At 40.7% G+C, this 21,172-nt stretch overlaps 1 protein-coding gene across 1 annotated transcript in view; it reads right to left on the bottom strand.

Annotated features, from left to right (window-relative positions):
- clstn2a (calsyntenin 2a) overlaps positions 1–21,172 on the bottom strand; it is a 150,966-nt gene that overhangs the window by 13,070 nt on the left and 116,724 nt on the right. The window contains exons 7-10 of the mRNA XM_070974154.1: positions 20,492–20,677; positions 19,361–19,618; positions 17,556–17,677; positions 3,804–3,966 (exon numbers count right to left, since the gene is read on the bottom strand). Coding sequence (XP_070830255.1) covers positions 3,804–3,966; positions 17,556–17,677; positions 19,361–19,618; positions 20,492–20,677 — 729 coding nt within the window. The remainder of the gene's footprint in view (positions 1–3,803; positions 3,967–17,555; positions 17,678–19,360; positions 19,619–20,491; positions 20,678–21,172) is intronic.

Raw genomic sequence — 21,172 nt, 5'->3', positions numbered from 1 at the left:
TGCTGAGTATTAAGTATCTTTAGTATTGTTTTGAAACAGATTACTGGGATTCTGTCCTTTTTATCAGCGCAGTCGTCCACTCTGTCACATGTTTATCTCCTGGAGCTCTGAGGTGCAGACGGTGGATACTGATGATACTACTGAGCAATAGTGCAATTTTAGGATGCGGTCCATGTTCTTCAAGAACCATTAAAACAGCATATGATTTGCAATATCCATGTAAACAACACTACAACAAACAGCAAAAATTAGGATCACTTCAAACAATCCAAATGTCTGAGGAAGGTGTCTAAACTCATCCTGTCTCTTCTCCCAGCATGGCCATCCGACCAGACACTGACTGACTGGCCTGCGTTTGTTCTGTGTGCATGTATGTATGCAAGGCCATCTTCAGTGTGTATTCACGAGTATGTGTTGAAGTCATTCTGGCATTTGCCACCCACATTTCACTAATCATGATTGTTCTCTGCAGCAGGTTTAAAAGGTCACACCTTGAAGCTTACTTGCTACACTACATTATGGACAATATTTCACAACTAGGTCACAACCAGAGCATGCTCACACACTGAGGTGTGTCAAGAAACGGACCACTGCAATGCTGTGGTTGCATTTTTGTGCATTGCTCTGTCCCTTCATTTTTCATAAGACCACGGTCTAGGAAGTGTGCTTTTTCCCAATGAAACACAAGATAGGCCATTTTTGTGTTCCCCACCTGATAACTAATGTCAAGCCTGCAAACATAAAATAACTAAACGTGATCAGAAACCTCTTTGGTTTTATTTAGAATAAATAACAATTTGACTTGTGGGTGTCACTCTGTGTTCATCAGATACTGCAAGAGCTACAAATATCATCCTCATTATAGGTTTTATTATTCTTATTCTTTATACTTGCCCATGCATTAGGAACAGACATGTAGACACTGTTTGATGACAGTGGGTGTGAGTGAGGAATTTTCCTAATGAGTGTCCATCACCTCCCTTTCTGTCTAAATGCAGAAATATTCCTCATTATTCTGTCCTGCAGTCTCCTTCTCGATCTCTGCTTGAAAGCTTTTCATCAAGGCACCGTCTTTGTGATTCAATTACTAAGTGTGAACTGATTGTGTCTCGACGTGTATGTGTTTTTACAGATTCACAAAAGAGAGGAGGGAAAGGACAGAAGAAGAGGAAATGTCACATGTTGCACGGCAGCTCTTACATACACATTAACACAATGAAGCGCTGACAACTGGGATCTTTTGTAACTAAGCAATCGCTGCTAATTTACATTGAATAGCTGCTGATTTCATTGAAACATGCTGTTTGTAATTCTTCTATTTGTATTTTTGGTTCCCTTTGATTCTCAGGCAATTGAGCCCAGGAGCTACACTGTGCTATTCTCTTACTTGTGTGATACAGTGCGACATCCAGAGAGACATATTTACCTGATCAGTGTGTTTTAAGTCAGTAAATCTGTATGTCAGTATTCTATAGGTCTGAGTTTTTGTTTTGTTTTCAGAAAATGGATCGCTCGTCAGACACAGGTGTAACCAATAACATTGATAACTGCTGCTGCATGTCATTCCAGATCCTTGGCACTTTATGTGTTAGCTTAAACCAGAGCCATAAAGAACCATAATTAATATTATTAGCTACACCTGTGCTTCTTCTGCTTGGACGAGCCAAAATGAGAGAGGTCTAATGGATTACTTTCGAGTTGAAGAAAAAAAAACAAAACACTGTTTATGCTTGTAACAGTACGCTGAGATATTTAATATGGCTTCTTTTCTCATTTCACTGTGTGCTAAAAGAATACGATCACAAAGCACACCGTGCTTCTACTTAAACTGCAAATCATTTTAAACTTACTCGTGTATATGTCAACTGGCGCCTTTCATTATCAGCATAAAATTACCCAAGGCTCTTGATGCCTACACTGTGCTTCTTTGGTAAGTATTTGTGTACTGTACTGTGAGGGTTGCTTTGAAATTGCACACCCACTTTCCTGTGGCACATGAAATGCGATGGTAAACACACATTCCGATCCCAACTCAAAAATAGCTTATAGTGACAAAAACTGCTTAAAAACCTTCTACAACACCCGAACCATTCTCTTGTTAACCTTGTATGGTGACAACACACTTTTTCCTTTTTGCTTGCAGGGCAGTGAATACAGTCGGAATGCCTTTCATTCCACATGTCTCATCATTATGTTGTTGATTGTGGGGAAGAGGGGATGGAGAAATGAGAGGCTGAAAGGCAATCTTGCTTGCTAATGGCCTGCAAAGTTATCAGTTGCGGCTTAGTGAAGCTTAAAGCGGCTTCATTGGGATGTAATAGCTGGCAAAGTTGTCCTCCATTCACTCTAGCTAATCCTTCCTTCAGGGCTTTCTCTCACAATCAGAGATTCATGGAAAGAGGCAGAAAGACCAGGCGCATGAAGCAAGGAAGAAAATGATGACGACAAAAAGAAAATTTGCAATCAGACACAGGATGAAAAGACATTTAAATGCCAACCAAAACAGCATCAGGATAGAAGCTTTAGATGATGCTGGCGAGGGCTGTGAGCGTGATTTAGGCAAGCTGCAGAACGGATCACTACTGTGTCATTCTGCCCTCCTGTAAAGCATTTTTTGTATAATTATTCAAGTCATAAACATGGCAGCAGGGTAGCTCTTATTCATTACATCGTGATCACTACCCGCTCTCGTTCCCTGTCGCTGGAACTGACACGCAGAATTTCCTGTTTGATACCCACATAGCCAGTGCCTCTCCATTTCAAAGAAGAAATGCTTGCAGCCCTGGGGCATGAATCTTAATCTCTTTATTTATCTTAACATTAACACTCCTGCTTTCTCCCTCTCTCTGTTTGTGCTTCAAATGTAATTATCATCATCTTTCAGTTGCTGCTGTTGATGCTGTTTCTCTATGGTTGGCGTATATTGCCATCCTTTTCCAGGTATTTCCCATTTGCATATCTAGAAAAAATGACATACTGTATATTTCACAACACTTTGATTAATTGAAGAATTAAATAATTGTCTCATTTTTTCTCAGGTCTTTTTCTGTGCCAATTGATTATTTGTCATGTATTGCAGAGTTTCTGATCAAAATACTGACACTGTTTAAATACACTGCACAAATTTAGGCTATTCATGTATTATTCAATACAATAGTACTGTTTTGTATTTAATCAAAACTGCCCCTGAGTAAGGACAACGCCCTCTGTAAAGAAAGCAGATTCATTATCTTGCTGTGTACATACACACACTACATATACACTATATATTGGTGACAAATAAAAAAAACAACAACACACACAAAGTGCCTTTGTAAACTCCAGCGCTCTTTGGCACAGACTCTCCTGGAACATTCTTCCAAAAAGTACTCCCTCATTTTAATGTCTTTTTTTTTAACCCCTTTATTGGTTTTCACAACAAGCATTTACAATACTAAAGCTGCTGTAACCATCAATACGCAGCCATTAATCAATTACATAACAGAACGAGCTGCGGTGCTTTCAAAGGAAGTGGTGAAGATGATGTTTCTCCTGTGCAGATATGGCTCCTTTTTGTAGGAATAGCCCTATAAATAACTCAGTTTCTTCATTTTATGCGGAGCATATAAAAACCATAACCTCAAGCTGAAAAGCCTGCTGCATATAAAACAACTGTCAGATTATAGTATAGCTGTAAACAATCCCAACAAACCAATAGCAGTTGTGTCCCATTCCTGTCTGATTTCAGCTTTGTTTAAGCCATGGACAAATTTCTGCACCACTCTAACACTACTGTACATTTTTAGACATACACACACACTGACCTTGCCAGCAGGCGCCCACAGTTAGCTGCGTATCAATCTTGGCGGTGTGGATGGGCCAGTCATCAGTCACCAGGTAGGGTTCATAGGTCACACCATCCACAAATAGTGTCACTGCAGGAAACTCCACATTGATCACGTAATAGTGCCACTCCTTGTCACAGATCTGTAAAGGGGAGAGAGAGGTTGTCATGTTACTATGCTGCAGTGCTATGTGTCCACTTATTATGCATTCAAATAAGAAAATATCCTTGCTTTGCACATACACATGCAAAAATGGGGCAGCTTTAAAAATACATTACTCTGGCAACTATATCTCTTTTTTGGGGGGGGGTCTTATTTAGGTTAGGAGCATTTTTCCGTGGAGGATTATGTTTATAAGGGATGCCGTTACGAAGATGATGATGTTTACTCCAATCATGCAGCTGAGACCGAAAGCGCATCCTTGAACGTTCCCTGCCTTTCTACCGTCAATGAGAGCGATGCAACAAATTCCTCTCCTCATCTCTGGATCATTTGCTCCCTATCATCAGATAGCTAATGAGGTTTCTGTCTAATGAGCTGTTCATTAAAGGCACATGATGAGTGACAAACACGGCTGTGGAAGACCTGGGAAGACCTGGTTTTCTTTGATTATTTGGAGAACTTATAAGGACACGGCCTGTTCTCTCTCTTTCTCCCTGTCTCTCTGCATCATAAACACACAACCACACTCCCCCCGCCTGGGCTACAACAAGATGTGAACACCTTTCCTATTTTGTATACATGTGAGTTGGAGCCACTACGACTGATTACTTTCATCATCGATTAACCTGCAGATTGTTTTCTTGACTAATTAATTCATTGTTTTATCTATAAAATTTCAGAAAAAATGCCCATTATGATTTGCAAGATGTTGCATTATTTGTTTTGTCCAAAACCCAAAGATATTTAGTGTGCTGTAATGTATGAAAAAACAGGAAATCGTCACATTTGAAAAGCTGGAACAAGTGAAATTTTGGTAATTTTGCTTGAAAAATTACAAAATAGTTTTTAAGATTAATATTCTGTTGATTGACGAATTGATTAATTGACTAATTGTTTCAGCTCCACAGGGCTTCTGTTCTTAAATCATTGATTACAGTGAAGCCAGTACTGATGGCTAATAAAACAAGAATTTAGAAACCGTGCTGTCAGCTCACAGTGAACCTGACCTGGGTTGCTGGCTGGGGCCGTCCTGTGTGGGGTTTACTTTGCATATTCTATATGAGTCACCCTGTGTTCACTTCACGTGGGATGGGAAAAGGCAAATAATTCCCACGTCTATGACTGGAGAGCAATTCTGTGATGGGACGACTCCAGATGGTCCATAACTCAGTTGGTTATGCAAGGCTGAAAAATACTGTGCATTGAAAATATAGCACTTTGTCCACGCATCTTGGCTTAGCTGTTTGCATTTTCAGGCACATTCATATTAATAATATTATTATTATGTGGCGAGTCAAAATATATCATTGTCAGAAAAATCACAGACGTACTGCTGAATACTGTTTACAAGTCGGTAAACAGCTAAACAAACTTAGAATTATGGAAACATTGATATAACGTGAACACAGCATTTGCCCTGTGATTGACAGGTGACCTGTCCATGATCTACATTGCTTGGCTCCAGTTCACTGACACCCTGAACAGGATTAACAGGTATAGAAACACAAACACACACAAACACACACACACACACACACACACACACACACACACACACACACACACACACACACACACACACTCATTCAAAGCACCCAGGGTAGACCGTGAAGATTCATGTCATATTATGCCTTATTATATGCTGTGAAATGGATAAATAGGAATAAGTGCTGTTTTCACCTATTTCACCGGGTGAAAAGGATGAATGACAGATACAACCCACCATGAGGTCTTGAAAGCAGCAACATATCATGATGCCTGTTGTCTCACAGGGAGACATGCAAATACCCTTTATTTAAAGCCATTTAAACTGCAAGTGTGCTTGCTTTTAAAGTGACATTTACAGTTATAATGTCTTTAGCAATTTGGTGAAGTCTCAAAGGGTTTAGAAGTCCTCAGGTTCTTGTTCCTCCTCTTATGGTTACGGCATGTTTTTCTGCAGTCGGTCTGGTGAGAAGGATTCAGTTGAATTAACAGCAAACAATTTATTTTTGTCTGAAGAGGAGAATATATGCTAATTCGAGATGCACCAAAAAGAACAGCAGGAAAGGATGCAACATTCAGACAAATTTTCATTTCTTTCCAAGGCTCAGTGGCCAAACACACACACACACACACACACACACACACACACACACACACACACACACACACACACGCACAGTAGTTTATTCAAGCTGTGATATGTGATAACGAAATTGAGACCTGTGCTGGAGCCATCAGGAATCTCCAGGGATGTTCAATTTGGAAAGTAGAGTCTAACCCTTCACACGTGTGGAGGCAGAAATTCCCACAGGGAGGATATCCAAGAAACCCCTCCCACACAGTGTCGTGTCACAGCTCTCTGCAGATACTGGGAAAACCACTACGCTTTTTCTATGGATTCCTTCCTTATAAGAGATTTAAGGCCCAGATTCCAGATTCCTGCTCTGGTTTTCAGATTCCGGTGCTGTTCACAGACTGAGATATCGCATGATTCCAAGCATGTTATTGACAGTGACAGTGTGTTTTAGTTTCATCAGCTCACATTCAGGATCTGTATGTGTACTGGAGTACACAGGCAGAATGGATTGCCACTTTCATTTAGCCGCTGGCTGGCTGACTGCCTGCCTGTGGAGGTCACTGCAAAAGATAGACACTGAAAAATAAGAATTACAACAGGCATGTGATCTTTTTGAACTTGCTGGATGTTGACAGGAGCTGCAGCTCTCTTGGTCATGTTTTTGCCGCTCTCGTTTTGGGCTAATATTATTATAACGAGTTTACAATGCAAACGTTCAGATGTGTAGCAGATATAATCCTTAACATATTTAACATCTTAGCTTAGTGTGTTAGCATGCTGACATCCGCTGATTAGTACTAAAGACAAGGTAGAGCTGAGGCTGAAAGGAATGTCATTAGTTTGGCAGGTAAACAGCTAGTTAAAATTTTGACCTGTTGATGGTGCTAGATGAAAAGTTATTGGATCACCAGTTGTTATAGTTATATAGTACAAGTCATCTCCACCTCCACTGCTGTCACGGCATTTCAATTTTATCCATCAGAGGATCATCAAAGTTATTAGGATTCATCCTCCATGGACCATGAATGTCTGAACCAAATTTAATGGCAACCCAATAGTTTAAAAAAAGAAAGAAGCCCTGTAAAGCTCTGCTCCAGAAAAACTAGAAAGACTCTTGAGTTCAGGCAGTATGGAAACATAACAGAGTTACATTATTTCTCTCTTATCTTGCACTCAATTATTCTTCCTCTCCCTCTTTGAGAGTAATAAATGATAACTGCTGCTGGACTGAATGGCAGAAAGAGGGCATTAACAAATAATGACCCTTATGTCTCTATGCTTGCTTAGAAATGCATGTACGGTGACTGTCCTCACCAGGAGGTTTCAGTACTCTCCTAATCAGACTTTATTGCATGAATATTACAGCACAAATGGAAGCTGGCAGGCACTGAGGGTCAGACAATGAACACAAATGCTGTGTATATCATCATTTAATGTGCACTAGTGTGTAAATAAGAAAACACTGTTGACAAGAACACGGGTCATCTTGTTAGAGACTGACTGAATGGCTTTTAGTGCAATCATTTACTATATGTGCACACACTGCATGTGACTACGGTAATTAAGAAAAGTTAAAGCCATGAATGTAATCCAGCATTTAATTTGTTTATCTTGTTGACTAACTTAAATTGATTCATAACCCGCACTTACAAATGCACATACATGCTGCGGCACACACACACACACACACACACACACACACACACACACACACACACACACACACACACACACACACACACACAACACACACACACACACACACACACACACACACACACACACACACATCATTAGCAGACACCATCAGATGTACTGCTTTTGCTGCAGAGGCATGTTTGCATACACAATGCATGTCTGAAGGCATATTATTCAGTGGGAGCTTGAAAGTATTTCTCCTCTGCACCACTGTAACAACACAACGAATGCTGAAACACTGTAATGAGCTGGTCCCCAAGCACGTTGCAGGCCTGCTTAGAATGAACAGAATCATCAGAGGAGTCCCACAACAGAGAGAGAGAGCGAGAGAGAGAGAGGAGAGAGAGAGAGAGAGAGAGAGAGAGAGAGAGAGAGAGAGAGAGGGAGGGAAGCAGCAGCAGCAGAGGTGTCTCTATGCCTCTGCTAAGACCATGTCCCTGTTAACGTAGATGCATTATAAAATATATTTCGTGATCCATTTTGGACTTCTATTCAAAGTAAATTGCTGTTTTCTTTCACCAAAAACAGAATATTTTGAATAAGACTTTCGTGATGCACTCACAGTGAGAGGATAGTTATCATTTTTGCTCTCTCTCACTTCCAATGTTGACATTTCTACCTTTTTTGACAGAATAAACCGCTTTGGTTGAATAACTGAGGGAGACAGTAATTCAAGAGAAACTCTGAGGAAAGGCCGTGCAATCCTTAACTTTCTATGGATTCGTAAACGTGGCCTGTTTGACGAGAAGTGTGAAAAACAGCAACATTGCCTCCGATGAAAACTTTAAATCTTTACTTCCTTTTATCGCTCAGAATGCTACAGCATGGTGAAGATTTGCGGCTTGTTGGAGCAAAAATTCAGCTTCTGATGGAATAGTTGCTTTTCAGCCAAATGGATTACTGCAATGAAATGACTGATTTCAGCAGGTGAATACACAGCCTACCTCGGGGGCAGGATCACTGAACTTGGACAAAGATTAAAAACTTCAGTAGAACAAGCTGAGGACAGCAGCAGATGCTGGGAAACACAGAAGAAATTTGGCCCAAAAAAAAAAAAAGATGACCAAACTAGTTTATTCTAAGATTGAAAGGGTTCATACAACACAGCGTTTTATGTGTAGCATCTACGGGACCCCTTAGAATAGACCCATGTCACGATCCCAGATGGTGCTTTCTATTATTTCACCTGGTTAGACCTCTTCTGAGGGCTTTTATGCTGGTTTCAGACTACATGATACCAGCCGACTCGACAGATGTAGGACATCAAGAACAAAAATGGGTGTCGGGGGGCGAAAATTGATTGTTTCATCCTGAGTAGTGTATCATAGTGGACGACAACTGATGCTGCATACAGGACGTTGTGAGGCATGGAACTATGAAACGTAGGAAATGTCACTGCTGTGCTTTTTTTCTTTTTTCCTTTTTAGGCTTTTCTGACCAAAAGAGAGCCAGTATCATACACACTGCCATTGTCTGTTTACATTCATTTTCCCAAAAATCAGTCCCTGGCACCTCCTTCCCGTCATGAAAAACCGTCAAGATATGATTGGAGTCTATAATCACCTAATCTGACACAGTAACCATCTTAACAGAAAAAAAAAAAAAAAAGTGAACTTGGCATTACTGTAATCTTGTTACAATTTTGCACCATTTAGGGGTTCCAGGGTCCTGTGGGGGTAAAGGCCAGGAGAGGTTTTTACTCATTCTATAACTCCAAAAGTATTCGAAAAATTATTTACGCAATTTCCCTTTTAATATTGGACAAAATAACAGATATGGAGGCTGTTGTCTGATTTCCTTTATGGGTAAGAGGTCAATCTCCAAAGTATTAACACTGCACCTATAACAGGTATATAGCATACACTTTCTCCCAGCCTTTGCTACATTGCTTTCTTCATACCGTGAGATGACTTCGTATTTCTAAACCTACTGTAATATCGACATTTCACCTCCCAGCCTTTCAATTTATACAGAATCTGGAGTGATCACTCAAATAGAAGAATATACTCTCCTCTTTTGGTCATTCTCTAAAATAGATTACTTCCTTGATTTAGAACTGTGTTGGACATGATCAAGAACTGTACAACTGGTGTCCAGACACTTTCCAATCATTCCTCTATTACTATAACCATCTCTCGTCCTTATAAAGATTCAGCTTGCAGATACCTTCCTGAGCCAGATTCCCTTTGTTGAGTGCACTAACACGCAATAGCAGTGTTTTATTGCTGAGAATGAAACACTAGAGATAAGCCCGTCTATCTTGTGGAAATCTGCCACGGCGTATTTACAAGAGGCTATTATATCTTATACATGGGCACAGAAGAAAGAAGATCTTAAGAGCCAATTGGACCTTGAAAATACTATACAGTCTGGAGGATGAATTCAGGGTGTCACCCAAAGGATATCTGGTAGAAGAAGTAGACGATGCCTGGTCTACTACTCACACAAAGAGCACAGTCCCAGATTGTTTTCTGTGCCAAATATACGTAGGTTATAGGATTCCAGTAATAAAACCAGAGTGGCTTATTGTGCATCTTGATAGGGAGAAAACCAAACATAACCTCTTATTCACAGGGCATTTTCTATCTGCTGACATAAACAGAATAATGAGGACGTTCTGCTGGCTGCTGAAAAGCCCTTTAATAGGGTCAGGTTTATTTTGATGCATTGGAGAGGCTTGGGATGGGATGAGACATCTTTATTTGGATGCAAACCATATATAATGGTGTTCAGATCTGTTTAACGTGATGAACAGTGCCTGGCAGGGATGTCCCATTAGACCACTGATCTTCATGATGCTGATGCTTTGGCACAGATCCACAGATGAAGACTATTGATGATGTGAAGGATATAATGATTGGTAATAATTGGGGCATGTTTTCTTTCTTGTATGCCGACAATACTCTTTTGCTGCTGTCCTCTCCAAACATATTGATTGCCTGCTTTCTGTGAATTTAACATTCAGAGGATAATTTGATGATAGCTGAAGCTTTGCTTTTAGGCATCACTACCCTCCTCTCCCCCTCTCATCTGTCCTGCTCCACACCCCTTTGCTCTGTTATCCTCTCCTGCTATCCTCACCTCCACCTCATCCCTCCCCCCTGACATGCACCTCTCTTCTCCTTCTCTTTTCATCTCCTTCGTTCCGATTTACATTGCTTGCCTCTCCTCTGCTCCCCTCACTTCTGCCAGTGTTGTGGCACTACATTATTGATGCAAGCCTATTATGTGTCAGTGTGGTGGTAGGCCATGACAAGGATCGTAAAAGAGAAAAATCAAAGAAAAAAACAGCAAAAGACAGAAAGGAAAGTGCTTTCCTAATGTGCTCATAAGTGTGTCCATAAAACACACCTTTTCATACAAAACCATCTCATTTCTGATGTAAGATGTTTACACTGACATGCAGACCATGTAACATTCATAACTACAAGAAATAATGTCCTAATGAAAAGTTTTGTACTAATTGAAAAGAAAAATGGTCTAAAGAGAGCATCAAGGTCTGCTTTAAGGAGTTTTACTACAGCATCTATCTGCAGCGTCTGATTCATGTCAGTGACACAACTGACAAAATCTAAACAAAGAAAGATGTGAGGCACAAGACTAAATAAGGACGCAGAACATGGCTGCCACTTTAAGTCAAAGGTCCACTTTGAAATTAGATTTTGCTGCAGGAATTCTGAAATATCTTTGTCTCTGTCTCTTCTGTAGCCTCAGCAGCTCTTACTTGGTTAATACAGCAATATAATATTGGTGAATTATTTAGGTTGTACATTTAAGGTCAGTCAGAAAAGCCCCATTTTTTGCCTACGGTAAGGCAGGAATTAGAGAAGGAGGAGGAAAAAAGCAATGGACAGAGGGGTAGAGAGGTCAAGTCAGAGTGAGAGAAAACAGAAAATGAAGACATGGAATAAACAAGCTGTCAGTATATTAGTGTGCTGACCGAATGCTTATACAGTGCTGCTGAGAAGTAAGTAACTACTCCACTTTTTACACCAACAAACACACACAGTCACTCTTGCTATCCGTCACACTCCAGTCTCAGCACACACACACTGCAAAGACACACACATTAAGTGAGATGCAGCAGCTCTAAATACTGTAGAAATAACACAGGAAGTGCCTGAAGGAGACAAAGTACAGCTGAGCTCTCAAATGACTTCATTTGGGAAACAGAAGCCAGAAATAAAATAAACGCACACACTGGAAATGTATACGCTAGAGGCAATGTTCAATATCTTCTCTGTTGCGCTCGGTCTTTTTCTGTTTTGCTCATACAGAACACCAAAAAATGTGTATTTCATGATTGCCAGCTTGTGCTCTTTTCGACTGAAGTATGCTACATACTGAGTCCTTGTAATAACTGACTTGCAAAATCATACTTATTCATAGGAAATAATATTTACAGAATAAACACAGCAAGGCCAGAGAGCACATGAGGCTGACTGAATGACGGAATGAATTTCATGCAAAACAACAAGCATTTTCACTTCAAGGAGTTTTTTTCTTGACTGTTACAAGATCACTTTTCACCTGTGTGGTAAACAAACACAGCCCTCTTGCACCCTCATTCCTGGCACTTTTGCTTTAGAGGCAGAATGAGTAGGATTTTCCAAAAAAAAACAAGAGTGAATCCGGGGTTGGCTTGCTGCCGCTGTCAAGGTGGCACACTGTTCTGGCAGCCGTGGTCAAGGGGTCAAGGGGCATGTGCTTCTGGTGCCGTTGAGGAAGGGCCAACTTTGAATGTTGTGTTTGCAAACTGCAACTGACACGTCCTACTCATTCTGCCTCCACCTTTAAAAACTGCACTGCTGTGCTGCTATAACAGCATTCTAAATATTATAAGCACCGTAAGCATGCGAGCAACTGAGCTGAGGCACTTTTCTCTTGTGTCTGAGATGGACCTAAATCACTCTCTGAATAAGCACTTGATTGTCTCCTGGTATCTACAACCAAACGCAGAGAGGCAATGCACTCTCATGAACACCACCACCATCCAATTAATCTCAGAAACAAAGGGAGGCTTCTAATAAACACAGGACAGTGAACAAGCCATGGCACAACGAGTATGGTAATAGCAGGCAGATAAGGCACATAATTGCAGATGCTGTATAGACAAGCAGTGAGGGTGATTTTGTGCTACTCCAGTATTCAGTCCCTATAATCAAACTCTGACATAAATGATAAATAGCAGGGGGTCTGTAGCTGTTTCAAGCCGTGCAATTGGTGAAATTGGAAAGTTTGTCTGTAATTCACAACGTGTGACTTGTACACTTCTCTTGGATTGATGTGAAACAACTTCCAGCACCAATACATCTTTGGCTCTTGACTTATGGCTTTTAAATTTCTGGCCTCAGCTGAGAAAAATACTATTTGTCTCAACTCTCACCTCTCTGTTAACATAGATTTTTCCTACTCTAAGAACCCTGTTGTGAGTAAATAACACCTCATTTGTAAGGATTTAGATCAATGCCACATCACAAACACACACTTGTTCTTTATCTTGCTAAGCTGGGCAAACTTGATCCATAGGTATAGTACAAAATGGTCCAGACAGAGAAAAATGACTTCTTTATCCACTTTTTTTGGTTCTGATCTTTAGTTATTTCCCTCTCTCCTCTGCTTTGTGTGGCTCTGTTTGCGTGTCTGACACATTCCTACCCTGTTCGGCTTACAGGACACTAGAGGAGTGAATCTTCATTTGTATAGGACCATTTGACTGTGAGTGAACAACTTTTGAACATCTGGATTCAACTGATAGGCTCTTTAGACTCAGGGACGGCGAATAATGTCCACAGAGAGGAGTGATTCATCCTGTAGTCCATTACCATCTGAAAAAGAGCAGAGACAATAGGCATCCTGTATGTGTGTGTGTGTGTGTGTGTGTGTGTGTGTGTGTGTGTGTGTGGCGTGTGTGTGTGTGTGTGTGTGTGTGGTCCGGGTATACACTCACAGTTAAGTCAGTGCCTGTAGATGTGTGTGTAAAAGTTTCTGTCAGATGAGACATTCCTTCAGTACGTTCAATCGACATGGAAAATGGAAGCCTCGTTCTCTCTCTCTTCGCCAACTTCCTTTCATCCCTCTCCTCTTCCTCCCCCTTCTCTCTTGGGGTGAGAATTGTAAAATCAATAGAGCTAAATGGAGTTGCAGCAGAAGCCATTGAGTGTCCTTTCTAAGTGCTGGAGGAACAAGGACAGTATAGAAGCAGCTGTGACAACCCATAGTGACCTCTTCTCCTTCTTCCCTCAATCCACAACACTCCGTTTTCAACACGCTACAACTCTGAGCTTGTCCTCATTATTCGCCTCAAGGTACTGTAGCAGCTCCTGTTCATAAAGTAAAAGCCACACCAGTCAAATGTCAATCAAAAAACCAAGTGGGTGTCACGGAGAAAAGAGAACCAGGAACTGATGTAGAGGCTGTATTGGGAGCTGCCCACTCCAGACTACTGTTGAACACAGTATGCAGTATGTACCACACACTGTTCGTCATATGGAACGGTTAAATTGATCAGGCTTAGCTGGTTTCCAATTTTGGAAAGCGGAAGTGAACAATAACATGGCTAAATCCAAGCAATCACAACTGTGCGGCATCCCTTATGCTCTAAAAAAGAGAAATTATAAATTTGGATTTTCACATTTTTCTGAAAGCTGAACATTTAAAAGTCCGATATTCAAAATCTACACAGTTGATTTCTTGCCTTAGAAATTGTGAATTCACTGATGATATAGCATGAAAATTGCAACAGTTCTTGTGACGTTCCAGCATTGATACATACTGGAGATCTTTGCCAAATCAATACAGCATCCGGGTATTTTGGGCGCAAAGCAGATTTTGCTTTTGTCTGCATACTGCATGCTACATTTTGGCCAAAGCAGCACATACTGCTAGTATAGTAGAAGATGCACATATGTAATCAGAACCTAATAGATCTATTCCTGTCTACTCTTCAGTACTGCACACTACAGATGGAATAATGTGAAAAGGGCCCACAACACAGTGCCATTGAGCATTCCCACAATGGATCAAGTAGTCCATGGCACTTCAAATACCTCAATGCAATGCCCTTTATAGATGATACAACGGCATTTTTTCATTTGTTAAAATGCTCACTATAGAGTAAACCTCTGAGTATCTGTCGTATGCAGTAGGGAGGAGTGAATGAGTGAACAAGAGAGTTATTTTTCGCAGCCTTTTACTTGTGATAGCAGGAAACAGGTGTAACCAATCACAGTAAAAATGGCTCTGTTTTATCATCTGGTACCCTCGCAGTGAGCCGACATGCACAATATCACAACCTGGAACTGGGTCATCCAAATGGAAGGGAGTCCTGATAAGAGCCCTGCTATGACATGTCAAAATGTCTGCAGAGAAAAAGCCAATTTACTGACAAATATTTGATCAGTATTTCATTCCCTTAAACTTAATTCACCATGGCAATGGTAATGTTGTCCTTGTTGATAAAAGCTCACATTGGACCCTGTGAATTACAACCCAAACCATATTGTAGGTTCACTGACGGTCATGGATGCAAGATGAAAATACATGTGCTTGCAATTTCACTCAAGTTATACAGTTCACTAAACCCTCTGGCATCTTCAAAAAAGATCCAAATTGTATTTGAGGAACACTGCCGCTGTTTTCAAGGACACTGTGCTCACTTCTCTTGGACCTAAAATACAGTGCGCTGCTTCAAGGCACACATTAGGTTTTGATGTCAGTTCTTCAGATTCAAAGAGCAGTGTTCTGTACTCACCATTTTGCAGTGAGATTCAACAATAACACAGACCGAAATCATATGTAAAAAGAGACACCAGTTTCTTCTTTGGCAGAGGCCAAAGTCAACAATCAGCATCTGAAATCCTGCATGCAGAACCAATGGACAAGTGCTTGCCAAAGAATTATTAAAAACAAAAATCCAGGAAATCAGTAGCATAAGCAGAGATACTGGACATAGATACATAAATCAATGCAAGTGCTCCAAACTGTACTGTACATCAAGGCTCAATGAAATGGCAGTTTACTGAAAATATCCTGAGTAGTTTTTCCTCCACTTTGTCCATTCACGGTCCTATGATGTCATTTCTCTGGTTAATCTGGTATTTCAGACCAGTTTCCATTTATATTTCATGAGAATCTCTGCACAAGTGATTTGTACTGGTGAGTAACTCATCACATATTCTCTTTGACTGCACGGCATGCTTCCTCTGCGCTCCTTCCCAAGATCCAACTAAAGGAGAAAATGGGATCCCCACTATTGATGTGCTGTATTTGTGTGTGGGAGAGAATGACAGAGGGAGAAAGAGCAAGGGAAAGATAAGAAGAGAGCGAAAGAGAATGAGATGAACAAGACTGAAATAGGACTGAGTGTTGAGGTTGTTAGCTAAGAAAGCTCAGCAGTCTGCTGCTTGGCTTCTCTTATTTGCATCTCCCTGTTTTTTTACATCAGGAGAAAAGAACACTGGACAGAGAAAAACTTTTCAATCTACCTTTGAACCAGAACAACAACAACCACCTGGCTGGAAGGTACACACCAGCACCGGCAGAGACAGCACCAAGAAAACACACTGGGATGACTGCATGCACACAAGGACTGACTGCATGAGCCTTGCATGTAATTTTTCATGCAAATGTGAACAATTTCTAAAATAAAAGCAGTGATCAGAGTAGACACACATGTTGATGCAGCCATGAGCGCACTCATCTGGAAAGACCCAAATACAAATCTCTGATAATCTGCTTAGTGAGCAAAAACTCCTCACAACTTGCTGTAATTATGAAGCATTTTCTAATCATTTCAGCATAAAGTGGATATACGTTGTATCCCAAGGGTAAACAATTTGATTAGATTTACATCTACCATCCATTATTAGTGAGCTGGGGAGACTGTGGAAGGATTTCTGGGAGTTCATTGGCTTATCATGAAAATCATTTTGACTCCAGGCAGTTTCTTTTCTTTTTACAGAAGGATTTTCTCTGCTCAGTGACTGCCTGCTGAGCTGGAGTGACCAGACACCCTTCAGCTGGGTGATTCTCAATCAAGCGTCTGCCTTACTGAGGTGTCCTTGAGCAAGACCTTTAATCCTTCCAGTCACTGGTCTGATAGTGTAATGTCTTTATGCGGGGTACAAAAATAAGATGTAACTTTGTGGACCACAACTTAAGATATCTATGTTTATATTTAGATTAACTACCTGCCTGCTGTGCATTATGTCATTCATTAACTGTACTGTGCTGTGTACATCTGCAGCATAATTACAGCAGCAAAAGCACTGACACATTTAGAGAGAGAGAAAAAACAACAACTTATTATGTACATCTCTGTAGTTGAAGCAACTTCATATGGTGCAATGTTTTCCTTTCAAAGGCTTTCTGCAGTACTGAAACAGTGAGCTTCACTGCATATTGGTTCAACAACACTCCACAAGCATGGCAGATAATAGAGATCTGCTGCCAGGTGAGCTATTATCCATAACTAAACACAATTTCCAATTTGAGTCTATGCTTGTGTGTTTGTGTTTGTGTGTGTGTGTGTGTGTGTGTGTGTGTGGGGGGGGGGGGGGGGGGGGGGGTCTTCTACAGTGTCTTCTACCCTCTTATCTCCTGCAGCGAGCAGAAGAAAGTGATGGAGGGCCTCAGGTAATTAGAATGGAGAGCCTCTCCCTTCACTACACAAATAATGATAGCCCTTCACCTGCTGTAGAAAATCACCCCGAATCTATGTTTGCACTCAAATAGGACACAGACAAGCTCACACACACACACACACACACACACACACACACACACACACACCCACACACACTCCTCACCTGCTCCAGTTTCCAGTGGAACTCAGCAGGTCTGAAAGTGTCGACCTGAGTGAAATCTCTTCTCAGCAAGAACACCAGGCGGCAGTTGTGAACATACAGAGAGTAATGGTGGCGGTTCATTTCTGCAAAAGGAAGATCATAAGCATGCACGGTCACACAGAGACACAGGCACGTGCACGCAATTAAATACAATCCAGCATTAAACAATGTATCAGTCAACAAGCCTATGCCCTCGACTTCGAGGACAGTTCCTGATGCACCTGCTCCTTAAGTTCTCTTTTGGAGGCAGTTTGATTTGTTTTTCTTGAACCATCCAGAAAATGTTGTACAGTGCAGCTGTGAGAAACTCTTCAGCTACTGCAAATGGGTTCTCCACATCAAAACACAGCTATCAGCATGACAGAAAGGGTCTAGTGAGCGTGCTCACAGTGAGCATACTGCCAGTATTTTTTCATCGAGTGGTGTCTGAAGGAGATGGCGATGAAAGGCAAGTCCCACTTGCTCTGCTTTCATAATACACTAAATAAGCTTGAGGTGGGATGAGGTGTGGGATGTGCAACAGCTTCTCTTCTAAATGCCACACAAGTCCTCAGTTGCGAACTAATGCTTTCAAAGACAATGCTTGTATTGTTTTGTATGAGCATATTTTGGCGTTAAAATGACTGAAATGCGAACAGATGTTTGTCATCCCAAACTTCTATAAGTGCAAATCCAAACATGACAAAGTAACATCTTGAAAATTATTTGATTCTTTGATTTATCATGACAAGGGTCTCAGAGAGTGCATTTATCAATTTCTAAGTGATCTAAATGTGAAAAAGGCACTCCCATTTCATTTTTACTCCTTTACTAACAACATTATAATTTCCTGTCCATGCATATCATTGGATTGTTGTCAAAATTCCCATTTCAAGACGTCACTTTTCTCATGTCCAAATGAATGATAACATGTTAAAATGGACCAAAATTTGAGCTGAGTTTTAGAGACAAAAATGTCAGCATGATAGCATCAGCTAACTCGTGTTTGTTTATTTTCCCAACATAAATTCTATTCATTCAACTTTGTTTCACTTCATGTCTTTCTCCTGATTATCTTCTGTCCAACCCCTGCAGTGGATCTCTGGATCTCTCCCCCCGAGTTTGAGAACCGCTGGATTAGGAACAATTTGGTAATTATACTGACATGCTGCCATTGAGATAATATTGTGATAATTATCATGATGATTATTTTGTCCGTATCTGAGCCAGAGGAATAATAGGATATAATACATGGCCATTTTTCCACAGAGTACGCTGATCTGGCCCTCACACTCAGCCTTCTGGTACCATTCACATCCTTAAGCAAAAAGCTGCAAATGAAAAAAAGGGTTGAGAAGATTTTGATGGTCTAACACAAACTACTCTGCAGTTTTGCATTACAAGATCAGACTACACATTTCCTAAGCTAATACGCCATCTGTGAGACCATTGTGAGAGCGTGAAATGTGCAGATGGCTTGCTTAATTACACAGTTCAGGCAGCTTAGTTCAGACATGCAGTGGGGAAAAAGTTGCAAATTTCAAAGGGCATTGTGGGCTTCAGTCTTGGCTTAATTATCTTATTTTGAAATGATGTTTTTGATCATGTTATGTTCGTAGAATGGTTCTAAAATCACAACAAGAAGAATCAAGTTGTTTGAAATGTGAGTGAAGTTAAAGGTCAAATACAAACTCAGTGTTTAAACTTGTTTTGCACAAATTTGCCAAAACATGTTTGATGGAAAGAATTTGCTTCTGAACAGTGAGCATGTGAATTGTTTTCCTCACCAGTCTTGTCAGAGTTACACAGTAAGGTTTCCTTCTCAGCTCTGAGTCCTGGACTGGGCCCGTGTTTCATCCATGTTGCTATGGTGAACTGATCTGTCAGGTTTTGGGGCACCACGTGATCTGGAATATTAGCAGCCTGACGCCCGTCGAATCTGTAAATGAGGTCGCTGTCTCGGCCGCTGTCAGTCAGGAGAGACGCCGTCCAGTTTGTGGAAGGGGTGGGGGCAGGAAGGAGGTCGGTGCTGCCTGATGCTGCACCTGGATGTGCCAATCAGAAGATACGATGCTGTCAAGACGGCTGCACACAATCAACCTGGAGAGAAACTGCTTCTCCAGAGCGATCTTAATTTCCATGTGATTTTTGAATAGCAGAAATCTGCAGACATCAGTTCAGAGACCCAATGTTGTTCGTGAATGTCACAAATCATTTCAAGACTAATCATTTCATTTCAAGGTAGACGGTGAATCAATGCATGCTTAGAAATGGTGACTACTTTGTTATTAGTGCACCTTATTTAATGCACCTTTTGAGATTTATTCTTTCACAAGACACAATACAACTAACAACTTGCATCCAGAAATCCTAATCCTAATCTTAACCTAATTGTAAAACTGACATCAGTCCTTTTTAGACAAGTTTCAATAATGAGGAGACATAAGAAAGCAAAAAATATAGAAAATGATCATTGTGTATAACATTAAATCTCTTTAGACAGTTAGTTTCCCTTAAAAATGAATTCATCCTAATTTGTCAGTGGGAATATTCTCTTTGTCTGTTTGACCTGTGCTGTATATTACAGTGCAAAGCCGTGAGCACGTCACAGTTTGGAATAGCACTTGGAAATTTAATTTAAAGTAAACATTATTTCAAAATAGTCTGCAGGATTAAAGTGGCATGAAAACTGGCATATTAATAGGCCGCAGAAGGTATGATGTCAAGAGGTAATTTCTTCTTTGAATGAAATTTTTCCTTGTCTCTCTCATTATTATTCCTACCCTTTGCTCTTTCATAGTCCTCGACTCTTAAATAGCACCTCACTATTTCAACAAGGCATTTCAATCCATCATTTTCCCACTTCTCGCCTCAACTTAAACTACCTTTTCTCTCTTGTTCCTTTTCTCTCTACTTACCGCAGAGTTTTTGCAAAGACTTCTCAGAGTACGTTTCCCGGTCACAGCCCTTCCCGATGTGATTGGTCTGCAGCTCTACCATTGCCTTCACGCCAGACAGGGGACCTCCACATGTTTCCAGGTGCATCTTGGGAAACAGCTGCCTGCTTCCAGTCCCCGGCTCATAGTCCACCCGCTTGTTCCAACCTTTGAGGGTCAAATTTTGTTTAGCAGTTGTATTCACATGAGAAATAAATGAGACATGATGTCATTGTCACTACATGTGTCACTACATGGATAGCTGTTGGTCCTCTTGAATGTTCCACTAAAATTGACCTTCTCTCAGGGTAGTACTCTGAGATCACATGCACACTGGGAGAGCTGAGCATCAGTACCATGTGGTTTCACTGACAACAAAATTGACAATTTATACCCATCCTAATATAGTCCCATTTGACTTGAACCATTGTGGTGGAAATATACAATTAAATCCAATTTGCTTATCGTAGTGTGTAAACCATAGTAACGATACATATATATTTATATTATATATATATTTATTTCTTTAAACCTGGTTCCATGTACGACCCACATATCTCTTGTTGCAAATCTTTCCTTCAACATTTCAAGCATCACTGGAGCAGTCCACAGAAATGCAGGAAATCTTATTATATGTTCTACTGTAGGTGGTTTCATAATGAG

This window comes from Chaetodon trifascialis, chromosome 11, assembly GCF_039877785.1.
Source record: "Chaetodon trifascialis isolate fChaTrf1 chromosome 11, fChaTrf1.hap1, whole genome shotgun sequence".
NCBI lineage: Eukaryota > Metazoa > Chordata > Actinopteri > Chaetodontiformes > Chaetodontidae > Chaetodon > Chaetodon trifascialis.
This window is presented reverse-complemented; position numbering and strand designations above follow the sequence as displayed.